Source organism: Mus pahari, chromosome 20 (genome assembly GCF_900095145.1).
Source record: "Mus pahari chromosome 20, PAHARI_EIJ_v1.1, whole genome shotgun sequence".
NCBI classification, from domain to species: domain Eukaryota; kingdom Metazoa; phylum Chordata; class Mammalia; order Rodentia; family Muridae; genus Mus; species Mus pahari.
This window is the reverse complement of record NC_034609.1, coordinates 19,282,157-19,306,869: the sequence shown is the minus strand read 5'-3', so window position 1 is coordinate 19,306,869 and position 24,713 is coordinate 19,282,157. Positions and strand designations below refer to the sequence as shown.

General features: G+C 53.5%; 1 protein-coding gene across 7 annotated transcripts in view; it reads left to right on the top strand.

Annotated features, from left to right (window-relative positions):
- The window catches only part of Kifc3 (kinesin family member C3), a 102,720-nt gene extending 78,216 nt beyond the window's left edge, over positions 1–24,504 (top strand). For 3 of the 7 annotated variants that reach the window (XM_029532372.1, XM_029532375.1, XM_029532374.1), the window contains exons 4-21: positions 1,601–1,739; positions 4,300–4,481; positions 13,539–13,604; positions 14,036–14,419; positions 14,839–15,012; positions 15,505–15,652; positions 15,730–15,860; positions 16,737–16,848; positions 17,622–17,803; positions 18,427–18,531; positions 20,158–20,288; positions 20,634–20,757; positions 21,352–21,481; positions 21,568–21,797; positions 21,982–22,116; positions 22,604–22,712; positions 23,653–23,679; positions 23,873–24,504. In XM_029532372.1, the coding sequence (XP_029388232.1) occupies positions 1,601–1,739; positions 4,300–4,481; positions 13,539–13,604; positions 14,036–14,419; positions 14,839–15,012; positions 15,505–15,652; positions 15,730–15,860; positions 16,737–16,848; positions 17,622–17,803; positions 18,427–18,531; positions 20,158–20,288; positions 20,634–20,757; positions 21,352–21,481; positions 21,568–21,797; positions 21,982–22,116; positions 22,604–22,712; positions 23,653–23,657 (2,487 nt within the window). In that variant the 3' untranslated portion in view covers positions 23,658–23,679; positions 23,873–24,504. The remainder of the gene's footprint in view (positions 1–1,600; positions 1,740–4,299; positions 4,482–13,538; positions 13,605–14,035; positions 14,420–14,838; positions 15,013–15,504; positions 15,653–15,729; positions 15,861–16,736; positions 16,849–17,621; positions 17,804–18,426; positions 18,532–20,157; positions 20,289–20,633; positions 20,758–21,351; positions 21,482–21,567; positions 21,798–21,981; positions 22,117–22,603; positions 22,713–23,652; positions 23,680–23,872) is intronic. The other 4 variants (XM_029532376.1, XM_021220538.2, XM_029532373.1 and 1 more) reach the window with 3 other exon arrangements.
- The last annotated feature ends 209 nt before the right edge of the window (positions 24,505–24,713 follow it).

The following is a 24,713-nucleotide window of genomic DNA, read 5'->3' as shown; positions in this document are numbered from 1 at the left end:
TTATGTGAGTACACTGTAGCTATCGTCAGCCACACCAGAAGAGGACATCAGATCCCATTACAGATGGTTGTGAGCCACCATGTGGTTGCTGGGAATTGAGCTCAGGACCTCTGGAATAGCAGTCAGTGCTCTTAACCACTGAGCCATCTCTCCAGCCCCCTTGATCGGCCTTTTGATCGAAGTGAACGAGTGGAGATCAGAGAAACTACAAACCAATCCTAGCTATCTTTGTGGTGCCTCCGTGCGCCGGCACTGTAAGCACGCCTTGCTTCCTGTTGCCTTTGGTTTGCCCACTGGCTCTAGAGGGCGGAGATTAGTGGTCCTAGACTGAGAAGGGGGGGAAACAGCTTCAGAGAGGGTGAAGGATTTGTCCACAGCCACCCGGCACGCAGGTGACATAGGTGACATGTTGTCTCTCTGGGCTTCACCCTCCCTGTCCTGAGCATTAAAGAAAAAGAAAAAGAAAAAAAAAGTAGTACCTGGTCCCGGGATGTTGGCACAGACCTTTAATTCCAGTAGTGAGGAGGCCGAGGCAGATGGATCTGTGCAGGTTCCAGGCCAGCCAGGGCTACAGTGTGAGACCCTGTGAATACAATAAAATGAGATTAATTTGACTTGAGACATAAAAGCGGCTTCCCAGATGTTCTGTGGACGTAACACAACAAAACTGTGCTTTTAAGGTGACAAAGTTGAGCCTCAGATGGGTCCAGAGCGACCTGGAAGGCCCCTTCTGCCCAGACCCTTCTCCTACTGTGAAGTTTATTTCCATTTCCCAAGTGTAAAGTACTCTTGTTTCCACGTCGGAAACACCCCCACACCGAGCACACATAGCCCCTGCTGCCTGTGGGCGCTCCAGTTCGTTTCTCATCTGTGTCTTGTGTCTTATTACCCTGAAATGGGTTCACCCTTTCCCACACTGTCCGGACCCCTTGCTTGGTGCCTTTCTCCATGAGCTCCCAGGAAGTCTCGGAATGAAGCACCCCTTGCCACCCCTCCACTCACCTGCTCCAGCCCAGGCACCTTTGCCTCGGGGTTCCTTGACCGGAACATGGGGTTGGCATTGCATTGCCCCTGGATAGCCCCGTGGGACACGGCATGAAGGAGGCAGCGTGGTCATTGTCCTGGTCAGATGGACTCGTGTATACCCTCCTAGTCCTGGGAGTGCCATCCTCAGGTGGGGAGCTGTCTGCCAAGGTGTTGCAGCAGATGACACTACAGGGGTGTTGCCCTAAGACTTGTGTGTAGGCAGGGCGGGATAGTCGGCTGCATTGAGGCTTGTTGTGAACAGGCTGCTCACGTGGTGATGACTCCTGACCCACGGAGCCTGCAGGGATCACACAAGCTTTATCTGGGGGAACTTAGAACCTTCTTTTTTTACGGGTATAGAGACTGACTACGGTGGGACTGAAGCATGACTTACTGTCCTCTTTCTGTGGTATGTTGCTCTCGCTTCCCTGGATTCCAGGCAGGGCTCTTTGTCCACACCTCCTTGGTGAAGACACCGCTGGGTCCTGGGACCCGGCGTGCTCGCCACCCCAGGGCAAGGGTGTCACCTCAGCACAGTCCCCTTCACGAGAGGATTCTGGTTGTGTCTTGGCAGCAGGCCCTGCAGGACAAGGGGTGCGAGAACAAGAGTCAGGGGACGAAAGAAGACAAGCTCCCGAAGAGGCAGGCGCCGGCCCCCAGGCGGGACCGGGAGTCCCCAGAAGCTGGTGGTACCATGAATATAGAGAAAACAGGTAAAGGAGCTCAGCCCCACTGTGACACACTCTGGCTGAGCTAGTGCAGGAGGGCGACCTCTGTCCCACAGCTGGAAGTGGCTCAGCCAGACTGGCCACCTGACATGAACCTGAGACTCCGACCAGCCTCTTCCAGATCCATGGACAAACCGTGTGTCTGTCCTCTTTCTTGTCCTGTCCCTTGTCCCAGGGCCACCAGGGCCACACCCAGTGATAAGAGACTTTGGCCACTGGAGGTTGGGTTGGATTTCCCTTCTTTTTGTCTCCCCCCGCCCCCGTACCTACCTAGAGCAGGGCACAGGAGCAGCCTCCCAGACGCCACGGGGTACCTTCGCCACGGGGTCCCTTCGGCAGAGGCCTGGCTGTGTTCTGGTCAGAGGATCCAGGGGTCAGGGATTTGTTTCCCCTCCCTCCAGACTGAGAAACCTAAGCCTGCAGTTCCATTATCCTCTGACCACTGTGGCACCTAGAGCTAACTGGGTTTAGAAGGTTCTCCTGGCTCCTTTGCTGTCTTCTGGGTTTCCAGCAGTAAGTACCGGCCAGTGAACACAGGGAGAGAACACGGAGCCTCAGGGCAAGGCCAGGAGTACTAGGAAAAGGCGCTGCTGCTTTCTGAGTCTGTGTGTCTGAACTTGCTGGGGTTGTCGGAGGATGTCACTCCCACCTCTGAGTCTGAACCCGTGCACATTCTGTACGAGCCCTGGTCCACCTAGATTCAGGGCAGGCACAGGGTGTGGGTAAGCAGTGGGCAGTCGGGCTTTCAAAATGGCCACCAGCTGGCCAGCTAGGTGGGGCAAGCCCAGAGGAGGAAGGCTAGGTCCTCTTAGCAGTGAGGACTGGCACAGCGCCTGCGCCGTGGAGCCTGTGGTGGGCCGTGCCTCTGGAAACTGACCTGTCATGTCAGGTGGTTGCTTCCTCAGCAAGGGGGCTTGGTCTACGCAAGCACCCTTGGGCCTCACCTCTCCTCATTTCTTCCCATTCTCAGTCCTCCCTTAGCTTCTTCAAGAGTGTTTCTTCCACTACCCATGACACTGCAGGTTACACTCAACTCCTTGACCCCCTTACACAGGGTACCATACTGAGGTCTGGGGCTCAGAACCTCCCAGGACAGGAGCCGTGTCATGGATGACACTCGTACCTGTGCCACCTGTGGGATCCCAGCTACATTCCCAGGGCTGCTTTTGGGCTAGGCACATCGTCCCTGTTTCACCCAGGAAGAGCCTACAGGGTCCTCCCCCCCCCCCAAATATGATTCAAGAGGCAAGACCAGCTCTCAGCCAAGCCCAGCACATTCTGTTACGCACCAGTGCAGTCTGTGGCCATACTGATCACATGTCACCCGTGGCAGCCCCGTGTGCCGGCCTAGAAGCATCGGGCTGCCCTTACTCCCTCTAGAATAGATCACAGAGGCTGGGCCTGCACTGTGTGACTTTCATGCTGTGTGTCACATGCAGAGCCACACAACTGGGGCCACTTGCCTAGCACGGGTTGTCCAGCCCCGGATCTCTGGGGTGGCTGGGGGGGGGGGACACCAGCCCCACCCATGGGAGCCCAGCTACCGCTGCTGCCTCCCATTTCCCTGTGCCACTCTGGGGCATTCCAGAACTGTGGTCAAGGCTTGCCAGTGGTGGGGGGTGAGGGATCGGGAGGCCCCTCACCTCTGAGAAAGCCAGATGCTAAGGCTGCATTGAAGTAGATGACTCCTCAGCTAGCACTGGCCCTCCACATGCCCAGGCTATTTGCAGGACCCGGCTTGGGATGCTGAGGGGAGAAGACAAATCCTTTTCTTATTCCCCTGGACTGCTGCTGGTTCCTCATTGCACACACCATTCTCTTCAGAGCTTTGGAACAGGCACCACAGCCCCATTGCACAGGCATCACAGCCCCTGATGCTTGTCCTGTCTCCCATCCTGATGACAGAACGGTAGAAAGTATTGGGGGAGGAGGAGTCAGGCCTCTCTTGTGCCTGTGTGACACTCCACACACCCCCACCCCACTGTACCCCAGTCCCCACACCCCGTACAGGCATCAACCTGAAAATGTGCCTAGCCCCCGGTCTGTCCCATGTGCTGGCCTGTCTGTGCCCCAATGTGTTGCTCACAGACACTCCCATTACCCCTCCTCCACGCGCACAGGTGACCACTTCCCACCAAGCAGCTGGCAAAGCCTTGTCCTCTCTGCTGTGCTTTTGAGAGATTGGGAATTAGCATGGAGAGCCATTTCTGAGCGAGCCTCCTTTCTTTCCCAGTGGAAATTGCCCTGAGGGCTGGCCAATGAGAGATGCACTAGCCCTGGCTGGAATTCACTGCTTTGAAGGGGAGTTGGGAAAAACTTTTCCTCAGTCTTGGTTTAGGCAGTTCTGTCCCCTAGACGCTATTGCTAAAGTGACTTCCCCAGAGGCCAACCTGGAGGTCCCCTGCAAACCCATTTTGCTGTAGCCTTCAGCCCCACCTGCTTGCATCCTCTTCCTGCCCTGATGGTGCACCCCGTTGTGATGGCTGCCTCCCTCCTCCAGGCAGACCTCCACTGTCCTGCTGATCAGCCACTACTTTGCTTGTAGGTGGGCGGCTCTTTGGCATCGGGAGGTGCTCAAGCCTGTCCGGGGCACCAGGCCCAGACCCCGTGGTACATAGGACCGTGGAGGCCATGTCCCAGCTTCAGGAGGAGCTGGTAGTCCTTCGGGAGAGGCTGGCCCTCCACGACAGTGACCGGCAAGCCACAACCACCCAGCTGCAGAACCAGGTACCTGGGGAGGCAGGGATGAGCAGAGGCCACTCACTGCCCTCTGGGGAACAGGTCAGAGGACATTGTCAGGGCACCTAGGCTCTACCAGAAGCCAGATGGTGACGATCTTCTGGTTTGGGAAGATGCTACAGGGTGAGGAGGTTCAAACTCCGCATCTTACTGCAGCAAGTGTCTTGAGCACCTGAGTATCTACCCAGCCAAAACATTTTCCTCTCTAATTGATGGAATCTACTTGCTCGTTAAGAGGGGACGTTGAAAGTGCACTGCTCAGACTTTCTGGTATCCCTAGCCCCACTCCCCTCCTCACCTTTAAGTAGGACCCCTAACCTACCCTCAGGCCTCAGACGACTTGAGAATTCAAAACTGTACCTAGCCTCTGCTCAGGATTTATTGGTGAGCTTTTTGGTTATATGTTTATTACAGGGATGGTATCCGTAGCTGTGCTCTGTAGGGTCCAACCTTGTGGAGACATGGCCAACCTCCTGGGTCTGACTCTGTCTGGCAGCGCTTACTAGTCCTGGGCTAGGTAACTAACCACTCTGCACCTCATTTCCTCATCTGCAAACGGATAAGACAACAGAATCCAGATGTGCTAGCACATCGTAGGGGCAGATGTGACTCTGGAACCCTGGAAATACGTCCGTCTGAGGTGGTCTTGACTGTGAGGCTGGAGGGAGAGTTGTCTGTCCTGTGAACCCCATTTTCTGAATTCCAGCCAGGCTGATGAGTGTGGCTTTATGATGATCAGATGGGTTAGTTGTAAGAGTGGACAAGAAGTTGGTTGTGAACTATAAATAAAGTGTGCTGTCCTGTGGGGTCTGTTCCTGTGGCTCCTTGAATTCCTGACCCTCACAGTGGGACTTGTTTTGTGTTGTTGGCTGTTGGTTTTTCTTTTTCTTTTTCTTTTTCTTTTTCTTTTTCTAAGTTTATTTATTTCATGTATATGAGTACACTGCAGCTGTCTTCAGACACACAAGAAGAGGGCATCGGATACCCATTACGGATGGTTGTGAGCACCATGTGGTTGCTGGGAATTGAACTCAGGACCTCTGGAAGAAGAGTCAGTGCTCTTAACTGCTTGAACCATCTCTCCAGCCCTGCTGTTGGTTTTTCTGAGATAAGCTCCTGACCTGCCCTGGAACTCACTAACTGGTGCTGGCCGTCCTGCTGTTCCCATGAGCTTCACAGTAGGTAGTGGCCACCTTCTGAGCACAGTGAGTGACACTGCTACCAATACCTGTGCACAGCTGTCCTTCCAGTTCCTGCTTTCAGTTCTTTGGTGCATATGCCCAGGGTTGGAATTGCTGAATGGTGTAGGGCTTCGTTATCTATTCTTGTTTATTTATCCTTGAGACATGGCTTTCTTTTCCTTGCTTTTCCCCCCTCCTCCATTTTTAAAAGACAGGGTCTCACTGTGTGGCTCTGTTTGTCCTGGAACTCCCTGGGTAGACCAGGCTAGCCTCAAACTTTCAGACTCAGAGAGATCTACCTCTCTCTGCCTCCTAAGTGCTGGGATTAAAGGTGTGTGCTTCCATGCCTTACTGTATTAGCTCAAGCTGAACTCAGGGTGACCCTCCTGTGTGCTGGTATCACAGGTGTAGGCTGCATACCTGCCTGTTTGTTATCATTATCATTATATTTTTCCTTTTATCTTAGAGGCTTCCTATGTGACCTTGAACTCACCGGCAACAATCCTGTTTCTGGTTTCTTAGGGACTGGGACGATAGGGGTGAGCACCTCCATGCCTAACTCAGTTTATAATTTTTTGAGGATCCACCACTGTGTTTTCCACAGTAGCTGCACCATTTCCCATGTCACCAACAGCACCCAGAGTTCTGGTCTCTCTGTGCCCTCCTTGACACTTACTTAATAGCCATTCCAGTGGGTATGGAGTGGTGGCTCATTGTGTGGTTTAAGGGTTTTTGTTTTGTTTAGCTTTTCATGATAAAGTTTCTCTGTAGCCCTTGCTGTCCTGGAACTCACTTTGTAGATCAAGCTGGCTTCAAACTCAGAAATCTGCCTGCCTCCTGAGTGCTGGGACTAAAGGTGTGCACTACCCCAGCCAAGTTCTTTTTTGGCCAGGTGATTCGGTGTCTGTTGCTGAGTTGTAGGCATTTTCTGGATGTTAACCCTTTCTCGGTAACTGAGTAGCACATTTCCTTCCCACTCGATGGTGGCCTGTCATTCGATTGATGACTTTGGCTTCAGGGATCATACCCGGAGCTCTCCACCTGGAATGCTACTTTTTTAATGTTTTATTTTCTATGTGTCTGTATGTTTTGCCTGCACATGGATGTGTCTCTGTGTGTGGTACCTGCAGAAGCCATAAGAGGGCATCAGATCCCTCGGGGCTGGAGTTACACACAGATGCTTGCCGCAGTGTGGTTGCTAGGAATCAGACCCAGATCTTTAGAGAGAGCAGCCAGTGCTGCTTTTAGCTTCCACATCTCGTCTCTAGCCCTTATACCTGTGATTTTTGTCGAGTTGTAGAAGTACAAAAGTTAATTTTTGTAAAGACCACTTAACTTTTTTTTAAAAAGACTGTTTGTGCTTTAGGGGTCATATCAAAAATTCAGTGTCAGGAAGTTTTTCTCTATATTCTTCTAAGAGTCTTATCATTTGATTTCTTGTGTTTGGGACTTTGATCCATTTGCTGTTTTGTTTTTTGGGTTTTTTTTTCTGTATATTACTCTATGGTATATGGGTAAGGGCCCAGCTTCATTATTTGACATGTGGAGATGCAGTTCACTGTCTCCAGTTATCAGTATTATTATTCTTTGCACACTTGTCAAAAATCAACAGATCATATCTGTGAGGTTTACTCTGGACTCCCTAGTCCGCCCTGTTATCCTCACGTCTGCCTTTCTGCCTGAGCCACACTGCTTTGATTGCTGTCATACTGAAGTCAAGGTATACTTCCACCTTCATTTTTCTTGTCCAAGACAGGTCTGTTTGGCATCCTTTAACTTTGCACATGAGTTTTAGCATGGATTTTTTTTTTTAATGTCTTCAGAAAATGCTGTTAGGTTTGGGTAGGAACTGCCTTGCCTCTCTAGATTGCTCTGGGTTCTGTTGAAACCCGATTTATTGCATCTCCGATCCATGACCCACGATAACTTTCCTTTACTGCTGCTGTCTTTAATCTCCTTCAGTGACTTTTGTAGTTTTCATTCTGTACGGTCTTAGTGTGTCTGCGCATGCACGTTCCCGTGTGTTTGCAGACACACTTACCTGTGTGTGCATGAGTAGAGGCTGGAGGTGACACGGAGTATCTTTGTCTGTCACTCCCCACCTTATTTTTTGAGATAAAGTGTCTTGCTGATCCTGGAGCTCACTATTTTGGCTAGACTAGCCAGACTGAGTGTCTAGGAAGGCCCTGGAATCTACTTCCTGTCTCAGTCCTTCCAGCTCTGTGTGCAGCCCTGCCTGGGTTAATGCATGTTAACCTTTCTATTCTTTATGTGTACAGATACTCTGCTTGCACGTCTGTCTGTCTGTCTGTCTGCGTGCCACATCCATGCAGTGCCCTTTGAGGCCTGTAGTTACTACAGATGGTTGTGAGATGCTGTGTGGGTGCTGGGACTTGAACGGGGGTCATCTGGGCACCTGGCCACTTAACTAACCACTGAGCCATCTCTCTGGCTCCAGCCATGCCCAGATCTGTACGTGGATGATGTGGACCTGCTAAGGTCCACAGCTTGAGCAGCAGACACTTTATCCACAGGCCATCTCCCCAGCTCCTCCTGTTTAAATTTATCCTGGTTTTCTTCTCTTGAGGCGACCGCAAGTAGAATGATTTTATTTTCTCCTTTGGATTGTCTGTTGTTATAGCAACACAACTGACATTTGTGTTGATTTCATATCCTGCCACTCTGCTAAAGAGTTCTTACTGGCCTGATTTTAAAATCAAATTAGTTGCCAGCTTTAAACCTGTTTGCATGAAAATCTGCCTACCCACCCTTCCTTCCATCGCTGGGGATTGAACCCACAGCCTCGTGCTTAGTTAGCCACACCCCGGCCCTGGGCTGCACTTTTGTTTCTGGCATTGGCAGATGTGGCTCCTCTGGGCTGACATTCCCACGTGGCCACTTATGCATGAAGTCATGTAGAAGTTCTGGTCTCTAGTGGAGTGTGCATGCGTCAGCCCACCTTGGCCCAGGTCTTCCCTCTGGCCAACTCCCCCCCCCCCACACACACACTGTGGTGTCTGAGGGCACTCCTGAATTCAGCACTCATCACACGCATTTATCAAGCACCAGCCTCGTGCATGCACGGCACTAGGAGTGCAGCACCTAGGGTCACCACAGATCTACGCTAGCCCAGGGTGTGAGCACCCCTGATCCCCAGATCCCAAATGTTTCAAACATTCAAAACCATGTATCAACACCATGCTACAACTCTGACAGCTAAGCCCAAACAAAGGCTATTTCATGTCCCAAAATGTTACTTAAAAATACTGTAAAAATGACCTAAGGTTACGTGTATAAGGTACATATGACACACAGGTCAGCAAGCTGCCTAGACCTGGGCTCCATGCCCAAGATGTCTCATCCTCTATATAAAAAAAAAGATGTCTCATCCTCTATATCCTCTGTCTGAGCTAGAGAGAATTTCTGGTCCTAAGCATTTCAGATGCCAGATTCTACTACAGACTGTTTATAGTCCAACACACCGTGTGCTGGGCCTGGGCGAACATGCTGCATAGATTCCCATATTTAGTCTCCAAGGCCTAGATGAAGTTGCCTCAGAGTGTGGCTGGGGGAGCAGAAAGGCAGGAAGAGGCGAAGGACTTCTCCGTGGCTGCTCTCGTGAGCTGAGATCTAGTTGGACTTGACATACTGTGTACTCAAATGCTACCCTGCCCCTCAGGGTGGAGGACAGAGGGGATGACTTGGCACTGGATACGTCTGTGCCCCCCAGGCCAGGCCAGCCTCCTTGCTGGGGCAGCAGAATGGGTCGGGTGGGTTGTGTATGTGGTGGGGTTTACTGCCTCGATCCCCCCAGGGGCTCCAGGTGAAGTGACAATTCAGCCAGGCTCTATAGTTAGTACAGAGCCTCTCTGTTTTTTGCCTGAGATAGCTGCTGACCACGCTGCCCAGGCGCGGTGGGAGGTAGAGAGGTAATCGCTGGGTTGCGAGCAGACAGCTGAGAAAATGCAGACCTGGGCAGCTGCGCCACCTCTACCCCGCTGCTTCTGTCGAGGTAAATGTAGGCTTGTGTCAGGTTAGTAGACAGACAGGCCCCAGTCACTCTGCCCCCTGCCTTAATTTCTCCGGCTTCAGTGGTTCTGAGCCTTCCTAATCCTGTGACCCTATAATACAGTTCCTGATGTCGTGATGAGCCAGCCCCTCAACCACAAAAAATATTTTCATTGCTGCTTGGTAACTGTGATTTTGCTGCTGTTATGAATTGTAATGTAAATACTTTTGGAGATAGGGGTTTGTCAAAGGAGTTGCTATGCATAGGTTGAGAACCTCTTCAATAGCTGATAACCTCAGGTGGGAGAGGGATGTTGCCCAAGGCCACAAGGGTGTCTGTCCCCTTCAGCTTTGCTAGACTTCTTTGACTTGGGAGTTATACACACTGCCCTCTGCTGTTGAACATGAAGCATTTACCATGCATGTGCTTGGCCTTGTGTTCCTCTGTAGCCCTCCCCTCCTAGGCTCACAGCCTCAGGTCAGCTGGGGGGGGGGGGGCACAGGGTGTGGTACCTTGCTCTCTGCTTTTCCTGTGCCTGTCTTCCATCCAGTTCTCTGGGCATTCCAGTTGTCACGGACACTTGCCTGCTCTCCCAGACTCGACAGGATCGCTCTGCCCTCCGGATCGCTCTGGCACTCCGGAAGCAGAGCCTCCCTCCAAGTGCAAGCAGGGGTCTTTTACTGATAGCAGGCTCTACCTGCCCTAGCCCAGGTGCAGCTGGCCCTCGGGAGCCATGAAGGACTTAGTGGGTTGTGCCTGATGTGGGAAAATGGCCACCCCGCCCCCCACGGGGTGTCCTTTCAGACCAGCAGTTAGGTTCCCCTTCTCTGTTTCCTGAGAGGAGTTCGCAGGTAACAGGGTCTGATATCTCAGACCAAGATGGTCTATTGTGGTCCCTTCCCCCTTGCCAACAAGTCTTCCCATCACATCCCATGTCCTGCGTCCCCTTGTTGGTCCCAGCAGAGCCCACAGCACCTGAGTTCCCATTGTGATGCAAGAAGGAGCTAGGTTGTAGACAGGCCAGAGGTCCTGCCCCCCAGGAGCATTGCCAGCCCACGTTCCCTACAGCAGGTCTGAGAGCCCAGCATCAGCCAGCACTGGAAACAGCCAAGGTCAGAACTTCAGCCTTGGGAGTGGTGAGGCGATGTGGAGAGGTAGGAAGTAGATGCTCTTATTTTAGGATGGTTGAAATGCAAGAGAAACCCATACACGAAAGCCAGCCCGGCTAGAAATCATGTAGAATACTCTGAGCTGTGCTTCTGCCACCTGGAGGCCTGTTATCCACACAGGTGCTTCCTTGATAAGATGCTGAGGAGCGGCTGCACAGGGCGGGGCAGAGTTGTGGAAAAGGATGCTACACACCAAGTCCGATCTGGGCTTGTCGGGGCCAAAGGCCGTAGATCTGGGAGACACAGCTGGGAGGTGGCACTTCAGACTTGAAACTTTGCCCCCAGGACACCAATTAGCAAGGACTGGCTTTCCAGTTGCCTTGCTGACCAGTACTGAGGTTGACCTTGTCGCTTCCCCAATGCAATGGTAGGACTTCAGGCTAACTTACTCTACTGCTGCCCAGCTCTGCTTGCGGCCAAAGGGCACACGTGCACACGTACACGCACACAGAATCACTCACTCAGGCTGGGTTCTCAGCCCCATGTGGGCAGTGGTGATGGGTAGAGTAAAACCCTGGGCTTTGCTTTCCTGCTGGGCCCATGGCCAGGAGTGCCACTAGGAAGGGAATATGCTTGAGGTGGGGACAGAGGTGAGTTTTCTGTCGTAGCTTTTAGGTCACCTGTTTGTCCCCTGGAGGTGTTGGCAGCCTGACTGGCCTTGCAGTCTCTCCTGAGTCTGCAGCAGAGGTGGAGAATGATCTCATGGCCCTCTTCCTCCTGACTTGACCAGAGAAGCTGGCCTGCCCAGCTAGTCACTCTGTCCAGCCCTAGGGAACAGTGACATGTGAGGCTACATGCTACCAAGAGTCTTGTCTCATCTGTGATTTGACACATCCAAGTACCCAGGCCCCACCCACCCCCTTCTTTGAGACAGGGTCTTACTGTGTAGCCCTGGTTTGCCTAGAGTTTGCCAGGTAGACCAGACTGGCCTCAGAACTCAGAGAAACATGCCTGCCTCTGTTGCGATTAAAGGCATGTACCCCATGCCCAGTGTCTTCGTCAGGGTTTCTATTCCTGCACAAACATNATGACCAAGAAGCAAGTTGGGGAGGAAAGGGTTTATTCAGCTTACACTTCCATACTGCTGTTCATCACCAAGGAAATCAGGACTGGAACTCAAGCAGGTCAGGAAGCAGGAGCTGATGCAGAGGCCATGGAGGGATGTTCTTTACGGTCTTGCTTCCCCTGGCTTGCTCAGCCTGCTCTCTGAACCCAAGACCACCAGCCCAGAGATGGTCCCACCCACAAGGGGCCTCTCCCCCTTGGTCACTAATTGAGAAAATACCCTGCAGCTGGATCTCATGGAGGCACTTCCCCAAATGAAGCTCCTTTCTCTGTGATAACTCCAGCTGTGTCAAGTCGACACAAAATTAGCCAGTACAGCCAGCATTAGCCTATCTCGTTAGATAAATGTCATGGTACTGGGTATGAGTTCCCATCAGACTGTAGCCCATGGAGACCCCGTGGTAGGTGCTGCTTTGGGTGGTCTTAGGCATCCAGTTGGGCGTATGTATTGGGTGGGGGTACAGACTGGTGCCTGTAGGCAGTATTTCCCTTTACCTCGTTGGTATTCAGAACCCAGTACTTTGATGGCCTGGATGTATAAACTCTTGACTCTCAACCCACCTTCTCCAAGGAGACACAGTCAATCTAGAATATTCTCAGGGGAAACCCAACACACTCTGGCAAATTCTGCTGCTAGGGCTCTTGCTTGTCACACCTGTTCCCTGAAGAGCGCTCCTGGGACAGGCTAGTGTCAGCTCAGGGTCGGGGGTAGCCTGCTGGGGGCAGGTACAAGGAAGGGCTAGAATTTTTACTCAAGGCATTGCCGGCGCTGAGATTCCCCCCCCCCTTTCCCCGCACCTCCCCATGCACTGAATACATTGTTTGCCCACGTTCACTTCCACCTTGCTGGTCACGTCACAGTTCTTCAAGGTTCTGGACGTGGCCTGGCTGCAGAAGGCATAGCATCACAGGCTGACTCACTAGAAACTACTTGAAGTGGAAAGTGCTGGGACCTGGGCAAGGCTGAGCCCAGGGGCTATAACTGTTCATGTGACTTCAGAGTCCTCTTAAAACAGAATAGTAAACATTTTTAGCTAGGTGGTGGTGGCACATGCCTTTAATCCCAACACTTGGGAAGCAGAAGCAGGCAGATCTCAGAGTTTGAGGCCAGTCTCATCTACAAATAGTTCCAGGACAGCTGGGGCTACATAGAGAAACCTTGTCTTAAGAAAAAAGGGGGGAGGGGCTGGAGAGGTGGCTTAGCAGTTAAAAGCACCAGCTGCTCTTCCGAAGGTCCTGAGTTCAATTCCCAGCAACCACATGGTGGCTCACACCATCTGTAATGGGATCTGATGTCCTCTTCTGGTGTGTCTGAAGACAGCTACAGTGCACTCATATACAGATCCTGGGCTTCAGAAGGGGCCTGTGCTAGTGAGGGGTCCTGAGTTTCCCAAGAGTACCTCTCCTGCTGAGCCATGGCTGGCACACACTTGCAGGGAAAGAGCACTGAAGGCCATTGAGCCCAGGCTAGTTTACCAGAGTTCCTGGCATTACCTGGAACTTGACCATAGGGAAACCTGAGGTTCTGGGCTCAGAGGGGCTATATGTTGGTGATCACTGGAGCTGGGCAGGAGGCCTGGGTGTGGGCCAGTGGGGTAAGGACCTGGCCTTGTGCCCACAGGTGGAGAATCTAAAGGAAAAGCTCATTAGCCAGGCCCAGGAAGTGAGCCGACTGCGATCAGAACTGGTGAGGACCCCAGGACTGTACTGTGGGGAGGGGAGGGGAGGGGAGGGGTGGGTGCTGAGCCCTGGTCACTCTTCCTCCTCGGGTTGTGGCTGTCTCTGAGCGCCCATGCCCTACCCAGGCTTATGCTGTCCTGTCTCAGACGTGGCACTTCACACCACAGAACAGGGGGCTGGATCTCATTTGCTGATGTCAAAGAGGAGTGTGAACTCTGTGTATGCATAAATTTGACTTTGTGTGACTTTCGCACTAAGGAAAATAGACTGCTCTGCTGGCCTCCTTTCCTGCCTTTCTTTTGACTTCTTTCTGAGCCCTGGCCTCTTACTTTGCCTGCCTGCCTCTTTCTCCGCTTTCTCTTTTCCTCTGTCCTCATCTTGTCCTCATCTCCTGGTGTGGCCTCGCTCATGCCGCCTCTGGGCCCCGGCTCTCCACAGGGAGGCACAGACGCGGAGAAGCACCGGGACAGACTGATGGTGGAGAATGAGCAGCTGAGGCAGGAGCTGAGGCGCTGTGAGGTCGAACTGCAGGAGCTTCGGGCCCAGCCGGTGGTGCCCTGCGAGGGCTGTGAGCACAGCCAGGAGAGCAGCCAGCTCCGTGACAAGCTGTCCCAGCTGCAGTTGGAAGTGGCTGAGAACAAAGGCATGCTGTCAGAACTGAACCTGGAGGTGCAGCAGAAAACAGACCGGCTGGCAGAGGTAGAGCTGCGCCTCAAGGACTGTCTGGCTGAGAAAGCCCAGGAGGAGGAGCGGCTCAGCCGGCGCCTGCGTGACAGTCATGAGACTATCGCCAGTCTGAGGGCCCAGTCCCCACCTGTTAAGGTGAGTGGCCAGATAGGTTGCACTGCCCTGTAGGAATCTTGGGCCCAGGGCAGGCTTGCCCCTAAAAGGGCCTTGTCCCACTGACTAGTTAGCTGTGCAGAGCCACAGGGCTCTTTCCAGTCCTGTTCTTTAGTTGGTTCCTTCCTCGCTCACTGCCAGGGAAGGCTCTGTGAAGGTGAAGGTGGCTCTTAGTGTGCCGAGCACAGGCGTAATTACCTTTGTCCTTCTTGTCAGTTTGTGCCCAGCCTGGGCTCCGTCAGGCTTCCTGCAGCCCCCCCCCCCCCCTTTAGAAGATAACAAGCAGATTTCTGCGGCAGTGTGCAGAACCGGAACCTTTCAGCTCCTAGAGGTCACTGGGATGACACTCTGGGTCAGCTGCCTCTGACGATGCTCTGTCCTGTCCTCCCCTCTCTTTGCAGTATGTCATCAAGACAGTGGAGGTTGAGTCTTCCAAGACCAAGCAGGCCCTCAGCGAGTCCCAGACCAGGAACCAGCACCTGCAGGAGCAAGTGGCCATGCAGCGGCAGGTGCTTAAGGAGATGGAGCAGCAGCTGCAGAACTCCCACCAGCTGACAGTCCAGCTGCGGGCCCAGGTGCGCAGGCCAAGACAGCTGTAGAGGGGACCAGAAAGAATTGGGGTTCAGTTTCTCTTTTCCCCTGGTCACGGGCTTAGTCTCTGCTTCCTCATCTATAACCTGAGCTGGTCACGGAAGTCTCTTCACAGTGGGGACACAGTGGGGAATATGATCTCAAGGGGCTGTCCCAGGCCGCCCACTGGTGTGCTCAGGTTGTCCCGCCTGCTCTTTTCAATCTGCTGAGCATATGCACCTGGGGGACATGTGGCCTGTCACCTGTCATGGGCACAGGCCAGTCGGAACTGGGGCTAATACGGGGAAGGTGATGGCTATACAGACTCACAGCCCTGCGGTGGGAAAGCAGGTCATTCCATCCCTCTGCACCAGCCAGTCATAACATATCTGTCCGTGCCGTTCCCCCCAGCCTCCCTCCCCTTACTTGCCTTTCCCTTTCTCACCCCTGCCCCGCCCCGCCCCCCTCACTGAACCCTTTCCTGGCCTGGCCATCAGATTGCCATGTATGAGGCAGAGCTGGAGCGGGCACACGGGCAGATGCTGGAGGAGATGCAGTCCTTGGAGGAGGATAAGAACCGGGCCATAGAGGAGGCCTTTGCAAGGGCCCAGGTGGAGATGAAGGCGGTACATGAGAACCTGGCAGGTGAGCCAGAAGCTGGCCCGGCCCATACCCATGCCCCTTCCTCACAGCCCAGATACCTAACACCTTTGCCCAACTAGGAGTCAGGACCAACCTGCTGACGCTGCAGCCTGCGCTGAGGACCCTCACCAACGACTACAATGGGCTCAAGCGGCAGGTGCGGGGCTTCCCCCTGCTGCTGCAGGAGGCTCTCAGGAGTGTCAAAGCTGAGGTGAGCAAGCCCAGTGGTGAGGCCAGACACCTTTTATTCAGAGCCCCTTTTTGCCTTACTCCCAAAAGGCACACACAAACACACACTCACACACTGTCCTCTCATGAGCTCCCATCTGTGCCGCAGTACCCTTCTATCTACGAGGACTGTTTATGTATTTGAGACAGGGCTTTTAGCACAGGCTGACCTCAATTCCGTATGTTCCTGCCTCAGCCTCAGTTGTAATTACTGGCATCTGCCGCCCGTGATATGCTAGGGAATGAGCCCAGGGCTTCGCACCTGGTAGGCAAATGCTCTCCCACCAAGCTTTCGCCCTTGGTGCTCATTTTGTTTTCAAAAGGCATCCTCACACCATGTGAGACCTTCAGTGACTCCTAAGTGTCTCCCATGTGGCTGAGCCTTTTATAGCCGCTGGCTTCTCAAGTTCATATGACAGCTCTGCAAGAGATAGATGTGTTTTGGGAAAAGAAAATAGTTCTTTAAATAACTATGTCAGTAATACACAGATGTGGTGAAGAGCCCAGGTCATTCTGAACATCCTCACTCTTGGGTTAGTGTCTCTATGTCCCATCACCCCATGGAGGGAACAGATGGGAGGGGTCCTTGTCCCTAGCTCCTCGGGAAAGGTTAGAGTTGAGATTGCCGAATCTCACCGTAGCCAAGTACTCAGGTCTTTACTCACCCTTAGTCTAGAGCTCTTTTTCTTCATCTATAAAATGAGGGCACTGGCTCTACCTCTTCAGAGGGACTATTGGGAAAGGTTGGTCTGCTGTGTCAGGTACTCAGCCCGGGCTGGTGAGGGTAATGCCACCATCAGGCCCAGTGAAGGGAAGCTGACAGAACCCGGCTTCTGATGGCACCTCACGTGCTCTGCAGATCGGCCAGGCCATTGAGGAGGTTAATAGCAACAACCAGGAGCTGTTGCGAAAGTACCGCCGGGAACTACAACTGCGCAAGAAATGCCATAACGAGCTGGTCCGGCTGAAGGGTGAGTGTCTGCAACTGTGCATCAGAGCTGTACTCGCTGCTGCTGCTGCTGCTTCCGAGGCACAGAAAAAGCAGGAAACTTGCTTAAAGACACACTCCTAGTATATGGTCCACCTTGGATTTGAACTTGACCATCTTCAAAGCTCCTTGGCCATGGTAGGTTCTGCCCAGGCCTGGGGGATGTGGTAGGGTACTGTGCAATGGTGGCACTTGTTACAGGTTCGGGTGTCACTGATCTCTGCCCTGAGCCCTAGGGAGCACCTGATGTGTGCCAGCTACTGTTGCAGATGCTGGGGAATTAACTGTATCTCCAGACCACAGCCCTTACCATGTTCATGGTGGCTGGGAGAAGGGACAGTGATCATCAGTCATCCAGAGAACCCCAGCAGTGTCCCGTCACCAGGGCTGGGAGCACACAGATAGCTGTCCTTTTTGCCCATCTGGTACCCAAGTCCTGTTTAGCATTGCCCATGCCTCTTAGATTAATGGCAAGAATAAATCCCTTGGTTCATGGAGTCCAAACTTCTTGAATAGATGAGGAACCTCAAGTCCACAGAGAGTGTTACAAGATTGACTGTACTGTTTAGCCACAAGGCAAAGCATCCTGACTTTGCTCAGGAAGAAAATGTAGTAAGTGAATTCATACAGTGATCTGAGTGACTGATACCATGTTGCTCCCCGGCCTTGCATAAAAGACGGGACTCCTGGTCTTGGGCCGCTAGTCCAATTGCAGTCTGGTATTGATCTATCCCATCTCTCCATCAACCAATCCAGGAAACATCCGGGTGATTGCCCGAGTCCGGCCAGTCACCAAGGAGGATGGGGAAGGACCCGAGGCAACCAATGCTGTGACCTTTGACCCTGATGATGACTCCATCATCCACCTGCTGCACAAGGGCAAGCCTGTGTCTTTTGAGCTGGACAAGGTCTTCTCCCCATGGGCTTCCCAGCAGGATGTGAGTGTGGCTTCATGAACAGGGTATCTGTAGGGACATGGAAGGAGCAGCAGAGGAAAGGACACAGAAGGACAGGGGTCAAGGCTAGATGGAGAAAATAACCTAAGAGTGGAGGATCATGGGTCACTCATCCAACCCAGAAGAAAGAAGAGGTGGGAAGGTACAGTTGGAGGCCTTAGGGAGGGAGATCCATACAGAACCTGCCTTATCCAGGGACTTTAGTCTGCCCACCCCATGGCTTCTCCCACACTAAGGCCTCACTCATCAGCCAGTAGGCCTGGAGGCTGGCCTCCCCTGCCCTGAGTTTCTTTCCTATAACAGTCCCATGGAACTTTCTAGAACCTTCCACTGTCCCTGTCTCCTTAGTGCCAAGGCTAGGCAACATGAATACCATGGGGGTCACGCAGGCCCAAGCCAGAGAATGGGCAAGGCACATACTCTCCTCTGCCTTGGTTTGGTCAAGCTTTCCCTGAGGATGAACAAGCTGGGATTGGGTCCTAGCCTCTGTGCTGGTGATAGATGGCTCTCATGGATGGAACATTAGCTAAGAGGTGGCTGATGCTAGAGCTGTGGAACATGCCAGCAGCACTGGAACCCATGGTCCCTGCCCCGTGTCTCCCCAGGTGTTCCAGGAGGTGCAGGCCCTCATTACCTCCTGCATCGATGGCTTCAATGTCTGTATCTTTGCTTACGGCCAGACAGGTGCCGGCAAGACATATACAATGGAGGTAGGTGTTTGCCCAGTGGGGAGGGACTTACAGAACCTAGCTTCCTTCCATGAAATTTGGGTTTCCATAAGGTATGCTTTGAGTCTCTTAATCACCCTGCGCTGTTGTTCCTGGCATTGGCTCCAAGGGGCCAAGTCTTCACATGATAAGTTCTTTCAGGAGTGTGCTCCATAGGCTTCCATGTCTCGGGAGGTAGGGCGGACCGTCAGAGGCCAAACCTTTGTCCTTGCATAGATCCCCTGAGCTTTTCCATGGCTGCCTCAGACTATGCTCAAGGATTCTGAAGATACTAGGATGAATTGAGGAATGGTGTCAGCTTCCAGCAAGGTCCTCGGCCGTGGGAGAGACTGGATACCTACATGACTACAGTTGTGGGAAGCTGGGCTCTCGGAGAAGGGCTTTATCCAGGGCATGTGCCCAGAGCTAGCCTTGTAAGGACGGGGCACTTGAGCAGAAGAATTTTGTTTTGCTGTTGTTTTGAGACATGGTCTCTAATGTAGCCCTGGCTGTCCTAGAATTCGGTGTTAGTCAGGCTGACCTGGAACTCAGAGATCCACCTGCCTCTGCCTCCCAAGTGCGTGGATTAAAGATATATGTTAACACTCCCAGCCCAGAGTTGAAGAATCTGACCACAGAAATAGAAAACTCTAGCCCTGTGGAGTATTGCTTTGTTAGTAGTAGTTTTCTGACTCACTAGGGGCTGCAGTGGACTCCCCCACATAGGACTGGGGGAAAGGGCTTGTCACTTCCTGCTGGTCAGGCCACTGGGCATCCCCTGTTGTGACTGTCCCCTAACACCCCTCTCCCTAACCCACATACCCTCAGTTGTGGTTAGCAGGGCAGGGCAGGTGGTCTAGAAAGGGAGGGGTAGGCTTTATTTAGCTCTGTCTTGGGCTGTGTAGAGGTCATGTGTCCATCCTCTGAGCTCTCTGCTGAGGCCCGAGGGACCTGCTATGACAGAACGGCCTGCCAGGGTCCCATCTTGCAGTTGGAGTGGCTGTGAGCACAGCACATCAGGAGGTGCCCAGCAGGTCCTAGGGACAGCAGCAAAGTCAGAGTGAGGCTCCAGCAGGGATGTGGTACCTGAGGCAGGGGGAGGCCTCGAGGGAGCTGCTGTAGAACTTAGGACAGGCAGACCTGCAGGGCCTTGGAGTGTGCCCCCGGCAGCCAGCACACTTGAAGCACATCTAACACAGGAATGAGATGAGGCGGAGGGAAGGTGGCTAGGGCCCACTCAGGTGGGCTCCAGATTTCTTCTGAAAGGTGGTCATTTCATCCAGCCTCAAGGACTTCACCCACAGAGCCTGGCTTCCAGCCTCCCTGACACGGAGCCTCCCAGTTGGGTGGCTCTGTGTTTATTTCAACTGCCCCTTCCAGGAGGCCCAGCAGACCATGAGCAGCCCTGGTGCTCCCTGCGCGGGGGGAGTCTGTCAGGCTTCACCCCACAGAGCTCCTTTGATGCTTACTAACTTCCTGGCAGGGAAATGCTGCCTTCAAGGTGGGGAAACATATATTCGGAGAACAGACCAGTAGGAGAGGCTCACCTGTAGGGGTGCCTGAGGGCACGGGGTGACAGATGTTGTGGGAGCATCTGTGGGGCCACTGGGCCTTTACTTTTGCCAACAGGGGACTCCCGAGAACCCAGGCATCAATCAGCGGGCCCTGCAGCTGCTCTTCTCCGAGGTGCAGGAGAAGGCATCTGACTGGCAGTACGACATCACCGTCAGTGCCGCTGAGATTTACAACGAAGTCCTCAGGTGGGCCTGGGCCGGAGCTTGGCAGTGCTGGTGGTGGGGCTTTCTGGTCTCCAAGTCTAAGTTCTAGGTGAGGCTGGGAAGAGGATCTGCCCAAGTTTAGGAGGTAGGTCCTCCTCCCTTATCTGTGTTGTGGGCTGCGCAGAACTGGGTAGGGCTGTGTGATCCTAGGACTTCTGTGGACGTCTGTTTCCCCTCTGCTGAGTGCAGGGGAGAAACTGGATGGAGAGGAGAGGCCAGCAGCCCTGTGGTCCAAGATTGGTGTGGGGGCAGATTCCAGACTAGGGATAGGGTGCAAGGCCAGAGTGGGAGGGGAGAAGTCATGTCTCGCTTGGCTTGCCGCTCCAGGGACCTGCTGGGGAAAGAGCCTCAGGAGAAGCTGGAGATCCGACTGTGCCCGGATGGCAGCGGGCAGCTGTATGTGCCAGGGCTGACTGAGTTCCAGGTGCAGAGTGTGGATGACATCAACAAGGTAAGGTGTCCTGGGGAAGTGCTGGAGGCCCCACTCGCCAGCACCTGCTCTGGTGGACAGGGTACAGGGTAGGTTTTGCTGACCATGCAGCTCAGGTGAGTCCCCAGGCCTCTCCAAGCCTGTCTCCTCATCCGAAAGGAAAGGCAGGTATGGGGGCGCTCCTGTAAAGCTAGGGCAGGAGGGTCGTGACTCGGAAGCCAGTCTGACCTCCTGGCAAGACCCCGGCTCAGAAACTTTCATATGGCTGGGTGTACACAGCTTTAATGTCAGCACTTGGACAGAGGCAGGTGGAGCTCTGAGATCAGTCAGTTCTACATAGCGAGTTCCAGGCCAGAGAAGACTACAGAGACCTGATCTCAAAACAAAACATTAAAAATATAGCAAGATGTGAGGCTGTACACCCTTTTATCCCAGTATCTGAGAGGCAAAGGCAGGCAGATCTCTGAGCTAGAGGGCAGCTTGGTATACACACTATGACCTTGCCTCCGCCTAAAACCAAACAATAACAAAAACCTCAAAGAAACTTGAGTATCCAGGTAAAACACGCAGGGTGGCATTGCCTGTCTCAAGGGAGCCCACTGCCTTTGCCCCCAGGTGTTTGAGTTTGGCTACAACAACCGCACCACCGAGTTCACCAACCTGAACGAACACAGCTCCCGCTCCCACGCTCTGCTCATTGTGACAGTGAGGGGTGTGGATTGCAGCACAGGCCTCCGCACCACGGGTGAGAGACGCACAGCGGCCATTCTGGTCAAGCTCTCCATCGGTATCTTTGGGGCAGCTCTGACCCACCCTCTGCTCTGCCTGCAGGGAAGCTGAACCTGGTAGACCTGGCTGGCTCAGAGCGTGTGGGCAAGTCGGGGGCTGAGGGCAACCGCCTGCGAGAGGCCCAGCACATCAACAGGTCACTGTCCGCCCTGGGGGACGTCATTGCTGCCCTGCGTTCTCGACAAGGCCACGTGCCCTTCCGCAATTCCAAACTCACCTACCTGCTGCAGGACTCACTCAGTGGTGACAGCAAGACTCTCATGGTGGTACAGGTGAGGGCCTGGGGTTCAGGAAGGGTCTCCCCCAGGCTGCTGCCCCCCCAACATCCCCTTTTAGTACACAAGTTCCTCCCCATGTTCACTGCCCACAGTGGGCTCCCCTGACCAGAAGCACCCTCTGGTGGCCATGCTGCTACCTCCTCTGCCATGGGTCGGACCTGAGCTCTCTGTCCCCTAGGTGTCCCCAGTGGAGAAGAACACCAGCGAGACTCTGTACTCTCTCAAATTTGCTGAGAGGGTTCGCTCTGTGGAGTTGGGCCCTGGGTCCCGCCGCACAGAGCTGGGGTCCTGGTCAAGCCAGGAGCACCTGGAGGTACTGGGGGATGGGGTGGGGGAGGGGGGAGGCTTCCGTGAGTGAGACTCAGGCTGGTACTGAGTAGGGAAAGGGCAGACAGGCTGGTGTAGTGAGAGAGGAAGCTGCCACGAAGGTGGGTGAGACCAGAGCTCAGTGGTGCCTTCGCTTTCCTGAGACAGGGTCTCACTAAGGAGCACTGACTGGCCTAGAGCTTGCTTTGGAGACCAGGCTAGCCTCAAACTCAGGAGATCTGACTGCTGAGATTAAGGGCGTATTCCACTCCCCATGACCCCTTCAGCCATCTTTGTCTCAGAGGCCAGCAGCTGCCCATGGTAGATGCATTTTAAATTGTAGATGTTTAATTCCTGTCCGTGACTTCTCAGGGCAGCAGGGTCATTAGTCCCCTCTGTAGATGAACAAACACTGTCAGAGAAGGGAAGCACAGTGGGTGGAGATGAGCCAGGGCAGCCTTGGCTCCTACACTCACTGGCATCTCTGCTCACAGTGGGAGCCGGCTTGCCAGACACCACAGCCTACAGCACGAGCCCACTCTGCCCCTGGCTCTGGGACCAGTAGCCGCCCAGGCTCCATCCGAAGGAAACTGCAGCCATCAGGTAAGCCTGTCTAGAAGTGGACTGGATGGGAGGGGAGGAGGGAGCCAGGCTGTCCTTTCCTAGCTAAGGATAAGCTGTTTTATAAAAAGGGAGGGAGGGGCTGGTGAGATGATTCAGCGGTTAAGAGTGCCGACTGCTCTTCCAAAGGTCCCGAGTTCAAATCCCACAACCACATAGTGGCTCACAACTATCCATAACGAAATCTGATGCCCTCTTCTGGAGTGTCTGAAGACAGCTACANTGTACTTACATATAATAAATAAATAAATAGTTTTTAAAAATTTAAAAAATAAAAATAAAAAGGGAGGAAGCAGCCTAGGAGCCAGGCCTAGCGGCTTCAGTCTGGACTCTCAGCTGCTCCGGAGGCTGACACAGTGGAGGTTTGAAGCCCAACCTGATCAATAGTCTCCAAATAGAATCTGGAAAGGGTAGTTGGGCACGATAGGTTGTGCCTTGTGCCCCTAGCACTTGGGAGGCAGAGGGAGAGGCAGAAGGAGCACATTCTGGACTGGCATGGTTCACACAGTGAGTTCCAGGCCAGTGAAAGTTATGTAGCGAGAACATACCCCTGAAAGGGAAGCTGCTTGTTGAGCATGTGGGAGCCCTGGGTTCCATCTTCAATTCCATAAAACCAGGTTTAGAACTCATCTCCTTCCCTTGCCCACCCTGGGCAGGAGTCAGAAAGCAGAACTGTTTTACTAAGTCCCTGGCCCTAGAGGTTCTTAGCATGTGCTCCTGACTCGAGGCCCACACTGTGTATATAGGAGCCCTCACCTTGGTGGGCTCCTCTGGTACCTGATTCTACCCACCTCCCACAAAGCAGTCCAGATGTCCCCGATGGAAAAGGGGGCCTGTCCCCTTACTGGGTCCAAAGGGGGTGGTGGCAGCTGGGCCAGTCCCTCTCCCCCCCCAAGTGAGACATCTATCACTTTGATTTCAGCCTGACAGCTGGGGCTGCAGTCTCCAGGTAAGTGGGGGTCAGCTGCCTGGGGCTGCCCACCTGCTGCCCGCTGTTGGTTCAGGGCTCTGCCAGGGCTCTTGTACAGAGCCAGTCCTGTCCTCCGCTGCCCGCTGTCCGTGTGCTTCTGCTGGCCTCCTGCATCTGCTGTGGGCAAGCCTCCTAAGGCAAGAGGCTGAGAGCTCCTTTTCTACTTTTTCAGGGAAGTTGAGGCCAGTGCCTGTGTGAAGATGTGCCACGCTGCCAGGCCCTGTGGCCTGGCGACCTGCTGTAACACCCACCATGAATGCAGGAGATGGAGGCTCTCCCGCCCTGCCTCTCCTCAGAGATGAGAAACATGTTCAGAAGGACGCGAGTCTCTGTGTGGCTCTGGGCACCCAAACACGGGTGGGGCTTCTGGAAGGGCAGGGATGGCAGGATGCCTGATGGTAGGCCAAGGGCTTAGGAGTCTAGCCATTGCCAGGAGGGTGGGCCCTCTCCCCACCTGGCCCTTGGGCTGGGCCGTTCTCTACTAGTGGAGAAGACTTGAGGAACCAGCTGGGGCATTGGGGAGAGCAAGAGCATCTCTATCTACCCTCCTGAGGAGGGGAGCCCTCACAGGGCATGTATATAATGTTCTAGGTGTATATAGAAGTCCTCACCCTGTCAGGGGTCTGGGCTATATTTATGGCTGGCAGAGGCCAGTGTGGAAGGGCTGGGTCCTGTATATCTGCCTGACACCAGGCACTCTCCCTGCCCACTGATTCTCAACATGTTCCTCTCCCCAAATCCTATTTAAGAACTTTTGGAAGCTTAGCCATTTTTACTTATTAAAATGAATGTCTTTTTACACAAGCAACAATCTAAATTGTCGGTTCTGGGAGTCCCTATGGAGAGTGGACATTGTGTACCCTGTTTCTCCCATTGCTGGCTGACACTGAAGACACTGTGTCCCCCATGCCTTTTCTATCATTTTGGTCTCCCCTCTGAAGCACCGTGTGCCCCTATAGCCATTCCATCCCATTACGGTAGCGCTTCAAAGGCCTGTACATCCTGTGCCAGCC